At 35.8% G+C, this 18,517-nt stretch overlaps 2 protein-coding genes and 1 long non-coding RNA gene across 8 annotated transcripts; 1 reads left to right on the plus strand and 2 right to left on the minus strand.

Annotated features, from left to right (window-relative positions):
* The first annotated feature begins 290 nt into the window (after window positions 1-290).
* On the plus strand, window positions 291-3,216 carry LOC113301314. Its single transcript, XR_003336217.1, has 2 exons — window positions 291-1,735; window positions 2,978-3,216. It is a non-coding gene; the product is annotated as an uncharacterized LOC113301314 (long non-coding RNA).
* A 4,730-nt stretch (window positions 3,217-7,946) lies between these two features.
* Window positions 7,947-14,876, minus strand: LOC113301315 (3beta-hydroxysteroid-dehydrogenase/decarboxylase-like). Of its 2 annotated transcripts, XM_026550078.1 has the most exons (14): window positions 14,518-14,876; window positions 13,823-13,911; window positions 11,875-12,130; window positions 11,528-11,617; window positions 11,288-11,421; window positions 10,922-11,092; window positions 10,626-10,751; window positions 10,310-10,389; window positions 9,994-10,192; window positions 9,705-9,807; window positions 9,245-9,419; window positions 8,883-9,039; window positions 8,644-8,710; window positions 7,947-8,366 (listed from the first exon to the last, which is right to left on the minus strand). In XM_026550078.1, exons 3-14 carry the CDS (start codon window positions 12,104-12,106, stop codon window positions 8,230-8,232), a joined length of 1,671 nt encoding a protein of 556 aa, XP_026405863.1. In that variant the 5' UTR covers window positions 12,107-12,130; window positions 13,823-13,911; window positions 14,518-14,876; the 3' UTR covers window positions 7,947-8,229. The 2 variants fall into 2 exon arrangements, with proteins under 2 accessions (XP_026405863.1, XP_026405862.1); XM_026550077.1 differs by lacking the exon at window positions 13,823-13,911 and having other exon boundaries at window positions 14,518-14,875.
* Window positions 14,877-15,036: 160 nt separating this feature from the next.
* Window positions 15,037-18,266, minus strand: LOC113301316 (phytolongin Phyl1.1-like). 5 transcript variants are annotated; one of them, XM_026550084.1, is made up of 4 exons: window positions 18,111-18,266; window positions 17,110-17,224; window positions 16,890-16,963; window positions 15,037-16,457 (listed from the first exon to the last, which is right to left on the minus strand). In XM_026550084.1, exon 4 carries the CDS (start codon window positions 16,260-16,262, stop codon window positions 15,426-15,428), a length of 837 nt encoding a protein of 278 aa, XP_026405869.1. In that variant the 5' UTR covers window positions 16,263-16,457; window positions 16,890-16,963; window positions 17,110-17,224; window positions 18,111-18,266; the 3' UTR covers window positions 15,037-15,425. The 5 variants fall into 5 exon arrangements, with proteins under 5 accessions (XP_026405869.1, XP_026405865.1, XP_026405867.1 ...); XM_026550080.1 differs by having other exon boundaries at window positions 15,037-16,696; XM_026550082.1 differs by lacking the exon at window positions 17,110-17,224.
* Window positions 18,267-18,517: the final 251 nt, after the last annotated feature.

An 18,517-nucleotide genomic window follows, 5' to 3' on the forward strand; every position in this document is an offset into this window, starting at 1 on the left:
ACGTTAATTAATAGGAATTAATCTAACAAAGACCTAGATACGAAACTAGTACCGTTAGATAGAAGTTGAAAAGTTACGCGAAATGGACTACTCGAACGTGTCATTCGGATACCAGACGGAGAAGTAATCGTTGGATTTATTTGAAGGGAAAAATAGTCATTTTTGCAGCTTAGCCGTCTTGGCAGCCCTTATCCAAGTTGGGTGCCTCATAGAATTCAGTCGGCCTTATCCCTAGCTAAATCGAGAAGATATAATCGAATCTATTTTCTTCATTTATTTCTTATTCTTCTTCTACTTTCTTCTCGTTTTCTTCCTTCTTCTGCTCTTTCTCTTTCTTCTTCTGTTGAAGATCGAGAGACGAATTTGGGATAAATCTTGAGAGGATTAAATCGTGAGGATGTATAAGAGAAGGAGGAGTTGGTGTTTCTGTTAATAATGAATAAGAAAACTGAGTTGTTGTTACAATTTAAGATATGGTTTCTGAAACTAGGATTTGTGGATTTGATTGATATTATGAAGACTTAGAAGATGAAATTAGAGTTGCATGTGAATGATTATAGATGGGTATGACATGAAATAGGGGATACAGAAGTTAGGGTTTGTGAAAAGATGAACTGAATTAGGGTTCTTGAGTTGATTAAGGAATTGTGTAAAATTGAAGATGAAAGTGAAGGTTCAGAAGTCTAATTGAAGATGGGTTTGTTCTTAATTGATGTATGATTGAATTTGTAGGGTTGTGTTAGTGTAAAATCATGAGTTAGGGTTCTGTTCTTCCTTAACTGAAAATAGGGTTCTGTATATTATTTGGAATTCGATTTGAGGAAGGATTAAGATGAGATAGACGGAATTACAAGATGGGTTTGTTAAATTGAAGATTTTGATTGTTGATTTGGGTTCGAATTAGAGAAGTGTTGACTTGAGGATAACTTTAGGGTTTTGCTGAGAATCAGTGATGAAGTTGATTAATGATGGGTATTTGAAGATTGATTAATTTAAGACTACAGCGGCTGGAATTGATGAAGTAACAACTCGGGGGAAGCTATTATCTGTGTAAGTCTTTATGTTGCTTGATTACAGTAATTGAAGTTGAATTACTAAGATTCATTGAGTTTATATATTTGTGTTTGGAACTGAGGTTACGACGAATTGGGTATTTCCCTGTTGATGCTTTGAAATATATGATATGTGGGAATGAATTGATTTGTTTGTATACATATGGATATTGACTGGAGTTGAAGTAGACATGGTGGTGTAAGGATGTTTATAGGTCCCTTGTGAAATGAAGGTTCACAGTTTAACATGGTGATGCACTGAAGATAATTGAATTGGTGCAGGTATGTGAATGGTGTTGCTGTCGTGTTGAAGTACAGGGGAACAAATATATGTTACATGGGGTATGTAATCGGAACTGCAAGTGGTATGTTTTGTTGTGCATCTGTTGAGTTGTTGGAATGCAGGTTGTGATTGTTAAGGAACTGAGATAAAATGAGGCAGTCATTGTGTAGTTACAACCATTGGAACTTAAATGTGCAGTTGGTGATATCGAATTGATTTGGCAGTTCAATGAAGGGGGTGAGATGAACTCAGAACTAGTGATGTTGTAGTAATACGAGGATTGCAATGAGTTTGTGGAAGTGAGTGGTTGTATTCTAGTTCATTGTTGAATAACAAGATAGTTGCAAAAGGAGTTGAATTGGTAGTGTAGAAAGACTATGGCTTAGTACTGCAATTGCAGGTAAAGCTTAAATTGCAATTGTATTTCAATTTGTAGAATTCCTTTATAATAAATATTTTATGTTTAGATCAAATGAATATATTGTTATTGGAATGAAATCTGTAATAGAAGTTTAGTTTAGGCTTTAGTCTATTAGTCATCCGAGTCAGATAACTGACTGATTTAATATTAGTTGACTCACTAGTCTGTTTGAGTTAACTCAGTGACCTGACCACACCCTGACTTGTTAATCTAGACCATTGACACTGGATTTTGACTTGACCTTAATTGTTGACTATGTCTGACCGTCATTTTGACTGTTAGTGACTGTTAGTTAACTTAGTTGGATTGGACCTTAGTTAATGGGCCTATTTAGATAACTTGGGCTTAGTATCATGTATTCATAGATTGATATTTTGGACCCCTTATGGTCCGAATTGATCTTTGATTTCTTCTACAAAGTTATAGACATTATTAAGACTTAGCTAATGAACTATGAATAAATCTAATTGGATTAGTAAACCTCTTAGTTATGCTAAAGATAGATAAATAAATAAAATGTGTAGAACCTTAAATGAACCTAGAATCAGAAAGACTCGTATGATTTCTTATGTGAGCCTTTTGGGTAAACTCTTAGAGTTCTTGTATGATTAACAATTAGTTCTGTATTAACAACGATCAATTCAAGGATGAACCAGTATATCGTGGAACTCGAGGTAGGCTTGGCTTGTCATCAAAAGAGGTGGGAATAGTCTAACTCTTTTGAAACCATTGTTATTTCTTTTACAAAAGTTTATGTTTAACAAACTCATACTTTGTCTGTTTTTGCATTACATACTTTGTTTAGTTTGTATTATGATTGTGTTGTTGATTCTTTGAATCTTTCCATGAATTGAAAAGGACTTGTAATGCTTGTCACTATGAATTGTATGGGAAATAAGAATTTCCACGTGTGGTATATATGATACGCTCCTTCATTTATATCTACATGAATTCAACTTTTATGCTTATTAGGTGTGGAAAAATCCGGCATATTAATATAGCTATGTAGGTGTGGAAAAACCCGGCATCACTAATATATATTGTTTGACGAAGGAGTTTGTCCATATACATGTTTGTGCATTTCCAGTGACCTAGTCACTTTGATGTTTGGGAAAACATGAATTGTTTTCCAAATCTTGCTCATGATTTCTTTAAAGTTAAATGTTATTCCTGCTGGGCACCCCTTTTAGGGATGATGTACTCACCCATTCCCACTTTCAGTTTCAGAGACAAATCAGAGTTGCGCAGCGGAAGCTTCGCGGAGTTGACTCCGTTAATTAGTTAACTTCTGCTATGTTTATTATGATATTTATTCTATTTGCAAACCAAATGATTATTGTGTATGTATCATTTGAGAGGAATTCTTGTATATATTTCAGATAGGGGTTAGTTTTTGGGTTAAGTTTTGTAGTAGTTTTCTTAATTGAATGTTTAAGTAAATGATTTAGATTCGTAGTGCCTCTTTATTTAGTTAATCTCTTGGATTAGTCAGCCGCTAGCTTTGGGGGCGCTGCATAATCTACCTGCCATTAGTTTAGAAATAATTTTGTAGGTAGTATTGGCTAGGGCTATATGCCCGAACTCTGCCAGAGTAGTAGGATTCAGGGTTTTTGGAATAAGGGAAATGAATGAAGCATTCATTTCCTTTGAAAGATTTCCAGTTCTGAAGAATGTTTGAACCATGATTATTAAGTCAGGCCCAATGCTTTCCCAATTTTGTTGGAAAAAATTAGGCGGAAAACCATCCGGGCCAGGGCTTTTATCTGGATCCATGGAAAAAAGAGTTTTTTTTACTTCAACTTCAGTTGGAATACTACACAACGTCTCATTATCCAACCGATTTATACAAGTAGGAATCAAATTTATCATATCACAGTCTATGTCAGGGTTCACTGTCGTTGCGATTTTTTGGAAGTGTTCTATTATGCAATCGGAGGTTTCTGTTCTAGTAGTTAGCCAACCATTCTTATCATTATGAAGGGTTTCTATTCTGTTTTTATGAAAGCGTTTTTTAGCTTTATTATGAAAATACTTTGTGTTTCTGTCACCTAGAGAAATATCGTGATCCCTACTTTTGTCCTTCCAGAACTTTTCTTTTATTACGTACCAAGTAGCGAGCTACTTCTTAAGTTCTAGAATTTCAGTAGTCTTGTTCGGATAATTTACCCTTTTATTTGTTTTTTCAAGTTTTATTTTTATTTTTTCTATATTGTTCTGGATGTTTCCAAAACAATTTCTATTCCATAATCTAAGAATGTGTTTTACAGAAGATAGTTTCTTGTTTATAGTGTAGCTTAGGGAACCTTGGACATGGGAAGCCCAACTTTCCTGGATTATTGGCTTATAGTCTTTATATTTTATCCATTATCCAAAATACTTAAACGGCTTAGCTCCATCATTCCAGTGGTTGTAGGTATTCAGGATAATTGGTACGTGATCAGAAGCTAGAGGGCCTAGGTGATTTAAGTTAGAATTAGGGAATTTCATGTTCCATTTTGAGTTTACTAAAGCTCTGTCCAGGCGTTGTTCGATATTATCAATGTTGCTCTATGATTATTTCACGTAAAGGTATATCCTGTGAATCCTAAATCCATAAGGTCACATTTGTTTATAAGATCATTGAATTTTCTTGCTTCGTTTTTCTTAAACAAAAATCTGCTTTTCTTTTCCTCTCCATGTAAAACCACGTTTAAGTCTCCTATGATTATCCATTGTTTTCGCCATATCTTTTATGATTTTCCAAGACTTTAATTTCAGTTTTTTTGTATGGGCTACCATAAAAGCAAGTGAGAATCCAACTACTATCATTTAAATAGCCTGTGATTGTTGCATTTATGTGGTTATGGGAAAAATCATTTATCTGAATGTTTACATTGTTCTTCCAGATTAAGCAGAGACCACCAGCAATCCCTCGGTGGCACTAAGTGATAGTTATAAACATTTACTTGTCTAAGGATGATATGCATTTCCAGATCTGTTGCTTAGTTTTCGATAGGAATAAAACGTCCGGGTTTTCTTTGTTTAAAGTATCTAGTAAGCTATTCCTAGTATCTAGTTTTCCTAATCCCTGACAGTTCCACGATATTATACTAATAAATTGCAGAAAGTATGAAATCACAAGGTAAAATTTAAATAACACAAAATTCATGTAATTTCCACGATGTAATCCTGAAAAGTTTTCATGCTTTGTGTTGTGTTGGTAACTAATCATGAATAGGTAGCAGAATAAATAAGATTCAGTTTTGAGATTAATCTTAGAGTTTGAGTTTTTACTTACCTCTTCAGCAGTTGAGAGAGAAGGATGTTATGATTCCAAATATTGTTTTTGCCACAGAAGTGTTTCCAGTTTCAATACTCGATCCCTCTTTGTGATTGATTTTTTTGATATTCTGATGTTGGATTCTTTCTTTTCTTTTCCTCTGTGCAGGTTCCATGTTTCCATCTTTGGTCTTTGTATGGATCAGCATATTGTTTTGTGTACTTTGTTGATTCCCTGACACTCTCTGGAGTTTTCTTTTTTTCCAGTTGTAGCAAATGGCACCTGGAATCAGATAGATGTGCGTTAGATTTGTGAGAGATTTTAACTGACATTCAGATAATTTAATAATCTTCAAGAAAAGTGATAAACGGCGCGAAAGTATCACTTTTCTGGAACGGGGCGAAAGTACCACTTTTCCTGGAACGAGGTGAAAGTATCACTTTTTCTGAAACGGCGCGAAAGTACTACTTTTTCTGAAACAGGGAGAAAGTATCATTTTTTCTGAAACGGCGCGATAGTATCACTTTTTCTGAAACGAAATGAAAGTATTACTTTTTCTGAAACTGAGCGACAATAATTGCAGACAAACCCCATCTTCAGACTCTTCTTCGGTCGGCCCTCCCACCGTGGCAACGGTTGTAGTTATTTATTGGACCGACCGAGCGAAGCGAGGGAGAACCTTTATATGACCGTTTTTTTGTAAATAGTAAGTGATCAATTGACACAAAAAGATTGGATTTTCTTTTTGGTAGTGTGCACCTGAAAAACCAAAAATGCCCCTCCCTTTTTGTCCAATTAATATGACTTCTTATGTATCCTATTTTTTAGGGGTATAATTGGAAAGCAAACTTTAATATAACATATCTAAAAATCCGTGCCTTGGACTTTTACAAATTTTATCTCGTTGGAAAGGTTATCAAAAAATCTACGCATACACACAACAATATCAAATTTAGAGCTTTTACGAAAAATTCGGAGGTATTTATCATTTTATGCACAATTTTAGAAAATTAAATGTGTATCCATTATGCAAATCACCACAAAAGATACATAATACTTTATATAGCCATATTTTGATTTATGCATCAGCTAATTTTTCCGTTGCAACTAATGTAACGATGTACTCCCTCTGTTTCAAGAAAAACGGAGCGAAAGTATCATTTTTTCTGAAACAGAGTGAAAGTGTCACTTTTCCTGAAACAGAGTGAAAGTGTCATTTTTTCTGAAACAGAGTGAAAGTGTCATTTTTCCTGAAACAGGGTGAAAGTATCACTTTTCCAGAAACTGAGAGAAAGTATTACTTTTTCTGAAACAACGCGAAAGTATCACTTTTTCTGAAACAGAACGACAGTGGTCGCTGACGAACCCCATCTCCATATTCTCTTTCGATCGACCCTCCCACAGTGGCAACGGTTCTACTAATATATGGAATTCTTACTGTACTAGTTTTTTAAATCTTTTTTGCTTGAGAAGTTGATACCTGGGTCTACTCTAGGTGGTTCATGCATGATAACAAAATTTTGCCAGTTCAACCTCAAAAAAGAATGTTAGACATAAAAAAACAATCCTGTTATATGGGCGGCAGATTTTATTAGAGTGCGGCGGGTAATAGGACAAAAAAGGTCATTACATGGTATTTTGAAGTGCCCCTTATCCAAAAAACTTAAAATGACTAATTAACCCTTACATAGTTTAGTATTGATAATCTAGCTTAGTATTAATGATTAATTTTCACTTCAATTAACTCTAAATCAAAACAAAATCAGATTTTTTAGGGTTAAATATTTTTTCCATTTTCAGAGCTAATTACGGTTAGAATTTTGCTCGCAACCAACCGTAAATCTTAGTTACGGTACGTAAAAGATGAACTACCAACCGTAATTGGATAAATTTGGGGGGAAACCCAATCGTAAAACCAGTTACGGTTGGTAACCAAATGTTCGAGACGAACCGTAGCTTAGTTACGGTTCGTAAACTAAAATGGTTACCAACCGTAAGAGTATTTATGGTTCATCTCGAATTTTAGTTATGAACCGTAATTGGTGACTTTTCTGAACTCTGAGTTCCAGGGTTATTTACGGTTCGTAATTCTGGTATCGACATCAACCGTAAGTTCACTTACGGTTGAAAAAAAAACGTGACTGAAGAAAATTCTCAGATATAAGAACATACGGTTAGTAATAGTTCAATTACCAATCGTAACAACATCAGAATCTCCAGTTACGGTTCGTAATTGAGTTAAAATCAACCGTAACTTACATAAACCCAGAAATTTCAATTTTCATCAAAAATCCTAATTTTTGATAGAAATTAAACTTAAATCGAACAAAATAAACCAAATCGCAACTGAGTTTTTCAAAACATACCTCATAAAAGTCATTACACTACATTTGGTTAATTTTCGAATCGTCGATTAATCGAAGACGATGAAATTTTGAGTTTTAATGGAGGTTACGGTTGATGGAAGGAGGAGAAGAGAAGAAGAAAGAAAACAGATTTTCAATTTAGCTTTGATTTAGGTTAAAAAATGGGGAGGGTAATCTAGACAATTTACACCCCCTATAAGACATCCCCTAACCAACTAGAGGGATATTATTATCACACTGCCGCCCCTCTGATAAAACCTGCCGCCCCTATAGCAGGATTGAAAAAAAAAAACTCAAATGAGTATTTTCACGTATTAATCAACGGAAAATATGCTCCCTTTTAACACTCAAAAGAACACATCCACTGGGCCATGGCCAAAGCCGACTTCCCATTAGAAAGCAACCACATAACCGAACTTGTTAAAACAGGTCGGCGCCGGCGTCGGATACATACAGTTACCCTGAAACCAAACCTTTTTCTTTATACCCTAAAACCCGAACTCGTTAAACAGCAAAAAGAATTTTCAACGAAACATATAAAAAATAGGTTCTATCAAGGAACACATAAAGAGTAAAATGCCATTACTAGTTACACAAAATGATTGCATTGATGAAATAAACCAACCACATCAGTATACACAAATTAGAACCCCTGACTTTCAAACTGGTTCAGAACAATTGTACACTAACAAGAAATGAAGGAGCATGGGCATGGCACAAGATTCAAGTACTCTATCACATCTCCGCTTTTCAATTACTTACCAAAATGTTTCGTCCCAAAACATGTGACGAGAAACAAATGCACATTCACAAAACTCAATCAGGTACCTAGAATCAGATCATCATCCTCAGTTGGATCTTAAGAATTTTTTGGAGATATCTGATTTTACTTTACAACCTAAGGAAAGAGCTTTGTGTGCTATACCGTCAATTTCTTCTTCCTTCTTCTCGTATACAAAGAAAGCTGTGAAAGCAAATAGAACTCCTGCATTTTATTTAAGAAAAGTTTAGTCGGCTGTTCAAGAAACCCTAAAATTTGTGAGCTCTATTGTCAATGGATGAGTGTTAACGTTGTCGTTTTGTTTGCTTGCTTGTAAGATAGGTGACAAAGTACTCATAGAATAGCAGTATGCTGAACAAACTCAGAGATTTAAAATATAAACTTCACCAATCCATACATGTGCAATCCTCAATATGATGAATGCTAGAGAAACAAAACAAAACAAAACAAAACAAAACAAAACAAAGAGATGGTCACTGACCTACTAAGTATATGCACTGAATTGATTTTGATCCAAGGAAGCTCAAGAATAACAGAGACGAAAAAACCTGTTTATGTCAAAAGTGCATAAGAGTGTATTAGATAAATAAAAGCAGTTCATCTAACACGGTCAACAAGATCCCACCATGTGATTTTGGCCAAACTTTAACCATTCTGGTAGGACTATGAAGTTGACCATTAAATTCAGAATATATAAAGTACACGTAAATGCTGGAATACCTTAACAAATAGGGTCCAGTCCTTCCCCTTGCAAAGTGATTGTAAAGTATTGGCGATTGAGTTCCAAATGGACCCAACAAACAGAGCATTCCGGTGACACCTTTCCTCGGAAAAGTGGAAACTCGATGAAGGGATTTTCTCAATTGAATAGCCAAATCTGTAAAAAAATGAAAAACATATTTTCAGAGATGAAAAAAATATGGGGTATGTCATCTTCATTATATGCCTAGAGGCCGGTAAAAAGGAGGTCCGGAAAACTGGGTCGAAAGATGAACATGTAAATTTCGCAAAGTTACTATAGAGAAGATGTATATAGTAGACGTGGGCCTTACTATCAAAAAAAAAAAAGACGTGGGCCTTACAATTTAGAAGGTAGAAAGCCATGGACAAACAAGAAGAATGTTGTCACCATAAGAAGCTTTGAAGCAGCGGTAATGATGGTATACTCAGTTGCAACAAAGTAATAGTAGAAAGCAATCAGGACAATCAGTGCACTGATTGTCTGCTTTCGATCCCTCCATAGAAGTGTGTCAGCAGCTGCAAAATCGCAATAGCAGAAATTAATGAATCATCATAAATTTATTCTATTGAAAGTGTGTACACGTCATTTTTCTTTGCACTTCTTTGTGTAGATTCAGCAAGTAGCTCACAAAACTAGGAGTCATTATGGACGATAGCGTATACTAATGATTTGAAGGTAGATAAGGATACACCAGCAGTCAAAGGGTATGATAACTGGACATGCACAGAAAGCGAGAAATCTCCAGACATCAACTTCAAATGGAAAAAGAAAATGAAAACAATAAAGGAATGGGTTCATACCCTTTCCACTTCCGAGTAACAAATAAGATTTGGATGGTCCTTCTCTCTTTGTTAAATCAGCTCTTAAGTGTGAGTATGAGTCAATTGTTCTCTTCAGGCCCTCCTACATTCATCAGTCAAAACATTGAAGTAAGCAATGGACTGATCAGCTAAACCACATCTTGTGCAACTCTATTGACCAACTCCAAAAGAGCACACTCAACGACTACCAGGTCAAAAGTAGCATGTGTAAAAGTTCATGTGAAAAAAATCAAGGAACAGAATGTTAGGAACGCTTTTAGAGACATACCTGAAGTGAGACAATGGGTGTATAAAAGATCCGGTCCTTGGCTTTCGAACAACTGAAAGTTCTGTTGCATGTGAGCAGACTAATCCTTGAAGGTGTCAGTTGTGGAACAGGCATCCCGTAGGGCCCTAACACCTTATACATCAAAGCTACCAACTGCGCTATCGGCTTCATGACAGGGGCTGGAATCTTGATACTTGGTCTGTTAGGGTAAAAAAATTATACATAGAAGCTAATAATATGGAAATAATTACTTAAGTAAATCCTTCCATTCTTTATTTCAAGAAAGCTTTAGCTCAATAAGTAACTCAAGGTGTACCTCTCGTAGCCAAGACCATCAAGGATAACTGCGACAAACTCCCAAAACTTCATTGGTTCCATATTGGTGATAAAGTAGGCCTGCAAGCAAGCATCAGAGTTTAAAAATTTATATCCTAGAACATGGACTGACCAGCGAAGTACTTAAATGGATTTGATGATTAATTCAGAAAACATACGTAATTTCCCAACTCTGGATACACTGTGATAAGTTATAAATGAGATGTACTACGTTAAACTATCTAGTGCTTTATCTTTGTGCACATTGACAGCTGACCCTCCCAGTTCTTAAATATATCCACTGCAAATATTAGTACCTGACCAGCAGCTCTTTCCGCAATTTCCCCTCCTGAGGATAGAGCTTTCTCAGCACATATATGGGCATGAGCCACGTTTTCAACATACGTGAAATCATAGAGGTTATTGCCATCACCAATGATGAACTGATAAAAAAATTTAAAAACCAAAAGAGATAAAGAGTTATGTTCTATAAGAGAAAGCAGATATTCCAAAAGAGTTAAACTTTAGGTGATGCAAGTCAAGGGTAAGATTATCTGACTGAAACTGAGGTTTGTAAGCAAATATGCTACCGTGCCATTTGATGTATCCTTACTTTAGACTTTCCGGCTCTTGCAGCAGTAACTAAAGATGGAACCAACAGCCTATCACCAGGACCAAAAATGCTACTAGGGCGTATGCAGCATGTTAGGAGCCCATTTTCACCGTTTGCCTTTAAAGCCAACATCTCTCCTTCAGTTTTAGTTGCTGAATAGGAATCATTGTGCTGAAAAACAAGTAAAAATCTGATTGAATAAAAAGAGTGCGAGTTGTACGATACAATTAAAATTGTAAAACATCCAACATCAGTCTAAAAATATTTTTCATAAGATGACTCAGCACGAGAATATCTTGCACATATATCTATCAGCACAAAACCAGGCGTAGACGGTATAAAATGCACAGCTTATATGTGGAAAACCTTAGATGGGTAGGGCATTGATTCATCTGCATTATCTGTACCATGAACCCCATCAAAGACGACACTAGGAGAGCTAGTATGGATGAGTCTCTTCACTTTGCACTCAACACAGGCATCAATAACGTTCTTGGTTCCTGAAATCCCATTTGAAGCAAATAAGAAAACAAACATCGAAAAATGAACTTTTGAAGCATTTACTACTAAAGTCCTAGGTTTGCGCATGAAAGCACCACTCTTTACCTTCTACATTGACTGCGTAATGCAGCTTGTGATTGTTGATCGATGAATCTGGAGCAGCCATGTGGAAAACAACCTCTGCCCCTTCCAAGGCTGCAGAAACAAACAGTATGGCTCGGAAGATTACATATAAAGGAGAAGGTTCTACGGGAGCCAATATGGTAATGTCTTATCACTGCTGTAGATACATAAATTTTTCATATGACCTCAACAATAAAAAAACCACTTAATTTTCAATAGATAGCCAGTAAATACAAATCAACCTCACTTAATTTTCAATAGATAGCCAGTAAATACAAATCAACCAGCTTAATGAACTCATAATCATTTATATAGAGAATATCAATGACCTTTAATCACTTGGGCTTTGTCTCGAAGATCCGCAGAGACATACTGAGCACGGCCTGATCGAAGAGCTTCACCAAGAACTCCTTCTTCCTCATATGGCTCAAGCTTAATTTCGGACCCTAAATCGGCAACTCTAACCAACCATTCCCGTGATTCAATGAGCATTGTCACCAAATGACGGGCCGCAAAACCCCTCCCACCTGTCACAACACAATATCTCTCCACCCCAACCATCTTGTATTTAATCCTTCTTCCACTCTGCAAAATCATAACGAAACTATTTTCAAAAAACAAGAAAAACATAACAGAAGAAAAAGAACTGAACAAAGATTTAAAAAGAAAATATCTGAACTTCGAAAAATGGTGTCCACTTGAAACTATTTTCAGAATTCAAAATAAACGACCACATAACTGAAATGGCTACAACTAACATGCAGACTCCCTGCACTCCCAACCATCGAACTAATTAAGTTCCAAGGCAAACCTATCAAGTAACCTACATATATCTCATGAACTAACACCACATTGTGATAGTATTTTAAAGTTCTGTTTTTGATGTTTCAAATCACAATAAGAGATGGTCTTTCGAAACTTCAAAGTTTCACCTAGGATCACCACTAAACACATCAAATGCTTTAAGCATACTAGTCTAGATGCACGCACGCGCGGTGCACCTGCCGTTCCATTCAAAACTGTTATGTAAGATGTCCCTTAAACCACTTAAAAACTGTCAAAACTCGATAATGAAACAATCACATACACATGCAAACTGTCAAAGTTCACTGGAATATCAAATGTACACTTTCCATGTAACTCAGCTATCAAGTAGGCACACACTTTTCATGGTTCCTATTACTTCAGGGACATTTCAGACTAGATCAAAATGTTAAGATTAAGGTCATCATAGATCGAAATGCACATCATAGAGAGAGAACCCTCGCGCTGGCGGAAAGAGTTTCTCCATCCCGTGTTAACTCAATAGCTATATGTGGAATGTGGTGGTGAAGTTACGGGTCTCAATAGTTGAACAGCAATTTAAGGCAGATTTAAAGGGATTTTTTTTTTATTTGAATCTGAAAAAAACTGTAATAATTAGACAATGCAGTGCTGATGAACCATTCGAAATGCAAACACATCCTCAACATGTATGTCAGTGGCCTCATATAGCTTCATCAACAGACAACAGTCATTTCACTTGTTGGAGACAGACTTATGTATAAACTTTTGCCAAGCTAAAATCAGTCAGTTACAATGAGTCAATGATGCTGTTTGAACACATCAGCAGAAAGTATTTTACTATTTTCTAGTGGAATCGCACGCGCTGCATACCTTAATTCTGCAATACTATTTACCGGTAAGATATTTGTTTAATCGCAAAAAAATGACCACACAATTCCCTCTGATCACATATGTGAACTGGAGGACCTATCTAGTAATTAGTGAACCACCTCCAAGCACAAAATACATGCAAACTAAATCATACTTCCAACACTAATTGCAGTACTGAATCCTAAAGTCTCTCTCTTGGGATAGTCTGCTAGAAGTTGTAGATGTCGAAGTTATAGAACTCTCACTATTTCCTCGAATTGACACTCATTTCTTCTATTTTCTATTTTTGTCACAAAAAGTGCTTTCTCTTATATTGTAAGAAAGTCCCAACCAAAACATTAAAATTTCTGACCTTAATGCTGTTTTGTGGTTGGCCTTAAAATTTCTTATATGGTTGAACTTATATGGCCATAATTTTCAACTGTGGATCAAGTACCTAAGCAAAAGCATAATTTTTTGCTACTGTATATGAGTTCCCATCAAACGGAAATGAAACTCATTATATTAAATTTCTAATCAACGCACATACTGCATGCAAATGAAACTCATTATTAACTACTTTCAATATTCTTTGACACATTTCATCAAACAAAGCACCATGGAAATCCTTTACAAATTTACCTGATTTAATTTAGTTTCCAACTGTGAGGTACTAACAGTTATCTATTCACCAGAAGAAGAATATTTTTGGGAAACTTAAGCAGAACATCCTGAATTCAATAGATTAGATCAAATATACTGGAACAAATACATTAATTAAAACTGATAAAAAAACAACAACTCTAATTTACTTACCAAAAGATGGTTTCTACAAACTGCTTTTGAAGATAATAATTGATGTAGAGTTAGGGCCGGGTAAATCGAAATCTCAGGTGGAAAGTTAATAAATCTACAATCGAAGTAATGGGTTCATATACAAATCATGATTTTAATTTGGGGAAGAACACTGTGATTTTATATGAGGGTGGTCTGAAGTTGCAGGCATTCTGGAGAAAACACTATATGTGGAGGGGCAGCTTAGTAAAGATGAGACTTCATATAAAGATCCAAAATACTATATGTTCAAGTTCATGACGATTTCTGAGATCGAATCTTAAATCAAAATGTCATGTGGCATGCCCAAAATTTAATCTTAGTACATAAATTAGTTTGGGGATGATAACAAACACCATTCAAAACTACAAACACTTTCAAAAATTTCAAACAAGTCAATTGTGAAATACACACACAGCATATGGAACATCTGCTTCCACATTTTTATAATGAAAATACTGAAAAACAAATCAATGTAGCTTCAATCAATGGTGATCGCATACCTCTTTGAACGGGCAATGCTACAAGTTCTAATCGCAGAAGCTTAAGATCCAAATCTGTTTTACAATTTCCTTCGATTCTACCAAGAAAACCCTAATTTTCCTTTTTATTGAGAGCGAATGTGATAGAAATCGAGAGATTGAGATTGAGATCGAACTAGAAAGGAGAGACTACAGAGACCTTTGAAAGTAAATTATTCGTGGTAGTATATTCTATTTGATATGTTTCCTTTAAACAAATGTTTACAGCAGCAAATGTTTGTTGTTGAAATCGTGAACACCACAACAGCTTTGAGGAAAGATCACCAATATTAGCAACTCGTGAAATAGATGTGTACATGTCGATGGGTTTTCTAATCCTTTATTCTTTGGTCTTTGGGCAATTGGTGGCTGGAAAATATCCCCTTAAAATCCTTGCATTTTCTACAGTTACAACACATATCCACTCTTCCTTCCTTCTTCGAACAAATAGTTATCTTTATATAGTGAGCAAGTTATCTGAAGTATTTGTTTAAAACACAATTTCTCTACAAATACAATCTCTCAATAATACATATCAAAACCTGTTTAACATGCCACAAATTTTAACTACCGTATAGATGGATCAAATAACAACACAGAATATTACTGCAAATGAGTAGAGAGATTGAATTATCACAATACTTCTATTGTTCCAACAAACCAAATAATACCCATATAACTCTCCCTCTCTCTGTGAAGACATTAAATGTATGAAAAGCTACGACAAGACTGTACAGACAATTATTTTCAGAAGGTACCGACTACAAGGGTCAGAGTTCATATGTACCATGCCCAGCAATAGGCAATTCCAAGTTCTGCAAAGAAGCCCAGTTTTCAAGACATTGTTTGATCCGTATCATCTCCTGAAGCTGTGAGAATTATACATTGGACTAGCTAGAAATGCAGTGGAACCCATTGCAAATCCCTAACCAAATCCCGAATAGGACTAAGCACACAAGTATGTCGATAGCAATAATAATTCGAACTTGGCGCCACCACACTCTACGTGCATGTTCTCGGCTTGTTTTGATTCTCGCTGAGTTTGAACACTTTTGTATCGACATCGCCAGACCTTGGCTATTAGCTTCAATACTTCCAACATCAATCTTTACACCTCGATCTGTAGATCTCCGCTGTTCATCAGAACCACCGGCAACCTCCACTATCCTATCCTTCATTTTCTTCCTGTCATGCTTGTTAGGTTTTCCCAGAAGTGGCATCTTCGTAGATGTGGCTCCTTCAGCTTGGTTGTTCGGATTACCTTCAGGAGATGGAGATGGACCTGGATGTGATGATGGATTCTCACCCATCCAAATACGTCTTGATTGAGATACCTGCTCTAATGATGATATCAAGCTCCGGATAACAGGAACCATTTGTTCTTGGAGGCAAACAGAATTTAATCCCGACATACTTCCCTTTAAGCCATTCTTCGTATCTCTTGTAATCTTCTTAAATTCATCCTTTATATGTTCTAAAAACTGAAGGACCCCCGCATTTCCAAGACCCTCGTCCACAATTGTGAAGTATATATGTTCATCCTCCATTAGATAGCCAAAAGTCCTTTTCCTAATGGTCTGAGAGTACCAGACGTGGTAAGGAGGAGATCTTTCTAAGCACATAGCTGCTAAAGTTTCAATCTCATTATCTCCACAGGTGTAAGAGTAGAGAATCCGGTTTCCCTTTGAAACACAGCAATAGTAAACAGATTTCTGGACTGAACTCATGATGTTATAACTGACTAACAGTAACTCGGCCAAGTGTGATAAACTAACTAGAATACACCAGACCTCGTGCACGCCTAAAGAAAACCATTCATTCTCGCCGATTCTTCATATCCCGGACAACAACAATAACCTCTAAGTTATAAAGATCCGAAAGGAGATGTACCGAACAAATCCTTCGACCATGAAGCTAAAAACCTGACAAAATTCAACTACTTCGTCTGTAATGGTATCAAAGGCCAGCAAAATATGCCAGAAAAGTTCTAATACAAGGAATTCGAAATCAAGAAAAACATCGAGCATCTTTCTGTGGTTTCATCACAATTTATTTTCTTTTTCTCCTATTAAGGTTTTAACTGTACCAAAAACTGGTTCAGATGTCTGGATACCACAATCTTCCTGAAACTTAACTAATTCTCATTCTAGGGTCTCATAATCTGCCAAAAAAAAGAAGAAGCCTATTTCAGCAATTCGAAACTAGAAAAGTATGTAAGCATTCCTCTCAAAGTTTGATTTAAGAGAAATAACAAAGTGTCAAAGCCCACAAGATAAATTCTCGCTACCCAAAACTCAAATTTAGATACTAAATATCTTATAGCAGGAAAAGTTTACTATCTTCAAAAGACATACCTGTTAATGCCTCCTCCGTCTCTATCCAACCTATCCTTAAAAACTGAAACTGAGTGGATAATACGACTGATGATCTGTAAAGAGATTAACCGTTAGAAGATAATCAAAGGGACTAGAATTTGTTCATGAGCACCTCCACTGGTGACTCATTTTGGCACAAAAGGCGTGGTTTACATACACTTTTACTCATACTAGGACTTTACAACGAGGATTGTGGTACCTTTATTAGGAGATGATCCAAAGGATCATTCCGGTTGAGATTTTTTACGCGACATGTGAATCATCCTCACTGAAAATCACCCCATTCTAGAACTTGTTCCCCTTTAATACACTGTCTGGAAGTAAATGGTGTTTGAATGATTCATTTCACCATTTATTGCAGGTACTAAAATGAATTATTTTACCAAATGTTACTACCAGTGGCTAATGCGGTAATTTTTTTAGAATGACCTGCTTTTTGGTTAAGAAAACCTACATGATGAAGTAACTTCAACTCAACTGCTGGATCATCTCCACTCAAGCCTCAGAGGCCATTGTAAAGACATCACTAAGCTATAATAGAAAATTCCCTGGTTGCACAATGAGCAACCGACTATACACTATTTTGCGAAGTTAGTTCTATTTGTTACATAGCCGCAAAGACCATTCTAATCAAAACTGTTCCAACATTCATTAGCTGTAACAACTACCACTATACAATACTAAATCACATTGGTGTGTCTCATAAAAAATACTTAAAGCAAATTCCTAACATGCTACTGCAGTTAGGAAAGGATTAGCGTTTCCAATTAGAATCTCTATCAATTATCTATTAAACTAATGACACAATTAGGGTTTCCAATTGGAATCTCTATAGATTATCAATCAAACTAATGACAGGAGAGGAAGTATAACAGTTAACTGAATTTCACACCCCTATAAAACAACCATAGACATGGTAATTCTACAAATACTAAGGCGTTACCGATAAACTAATATCACATAATAAACTGGTTCCAAATTTCATTCTACGCACCAAAACTGAACATTGAATCTCAGAATATTTGAAATTTCCAAAGTCAAATCGATCTTAAAAAACCACTGATGAAAATGATGTCGAAAAAACTCAATTCTAATTTTGACCAGCTCAGAATACACGGATAATTTGAACACAAAGGGGATACACGGAGAAGCTCATTTCTAAACAAAATCCACATAATTCAAAAGAGAGAAAAAACAGACCTGAGAAAAGAATTAAACTGGTCATTCAACGTCTAGCTCCTCTCTTTTTCTCCTTCTCGTGAAGTCTACCAAAATTTCTGTATTTTGGCAAGACTTCACTTTGAACCCTAATTTACTTGGAAAAAGTCCTTCATACAATAGGGAATGGAGTCAATAGACCTAAAAGTCACGTTTGGATGTCTTTATTTCTCTTTATCAAAGGGTGTTCTTATATATACCCCATAAAATACTAACGATACCCCTTATCTATATACCCAACGGGCCCAACCTTTATCTACCTACCCAAACGCATCTTCTCTCTTCACCTTTGTGAGAAATTGATAAAATTTTCAGATCTTGTGTCTTCTTCCTCCTGACGGTAAAAGTTTCCAATCATAGTCTTTGATTTTGATTTCACCTTAATTCTA

The sequence above is a fragment of the Papaver somniferum genome, chromosome 8, assembly GCF_003573695.1.
Source record: "Papaver somniferum cultivar HN1 chromosome 8, ASM357369v1, whole genome shotgun sequence".
Taxonomy (NCBI): Eukaryota; Viridiplantae; Streptophyta; class Magnoliopsida; order Ranunculales; family Papaveraceae; genus Papaver; species Papaver somniferum.

Bases quoted from the DNA above. Each gene is read 5' to 3' on its own strand.
- LOC113301315 (XM_026550078.1), bottom strand. From the start codon at position 12,106: ATGGTTGGGGTGGAGAGATATTGTGTTGTGACAGGTGGGAGGGGTTTT. The intron at 11,422-11,527 runs GTAAAGAGTGGT...ATGGGATTTCAG, and splicing joins TTACGCAGTCAATGTAGAAG to GAACCAAGAACGTTATTGAT. The intron at 10,193-10,309 runs GTACACCTTGAG...TTACCCTAACAG, and splicing joins GATGGTCTTGGCTACGAGAG to ACCAAGTATCAAGATTCCAG.
- LOC113301316 (XM_026550082.1), bottom strand. From the start codon at position 16,262: ATGAGTTCAGTCCAGAAATCTGTTTACTATTGCTGTGTTTCAAAGGGA.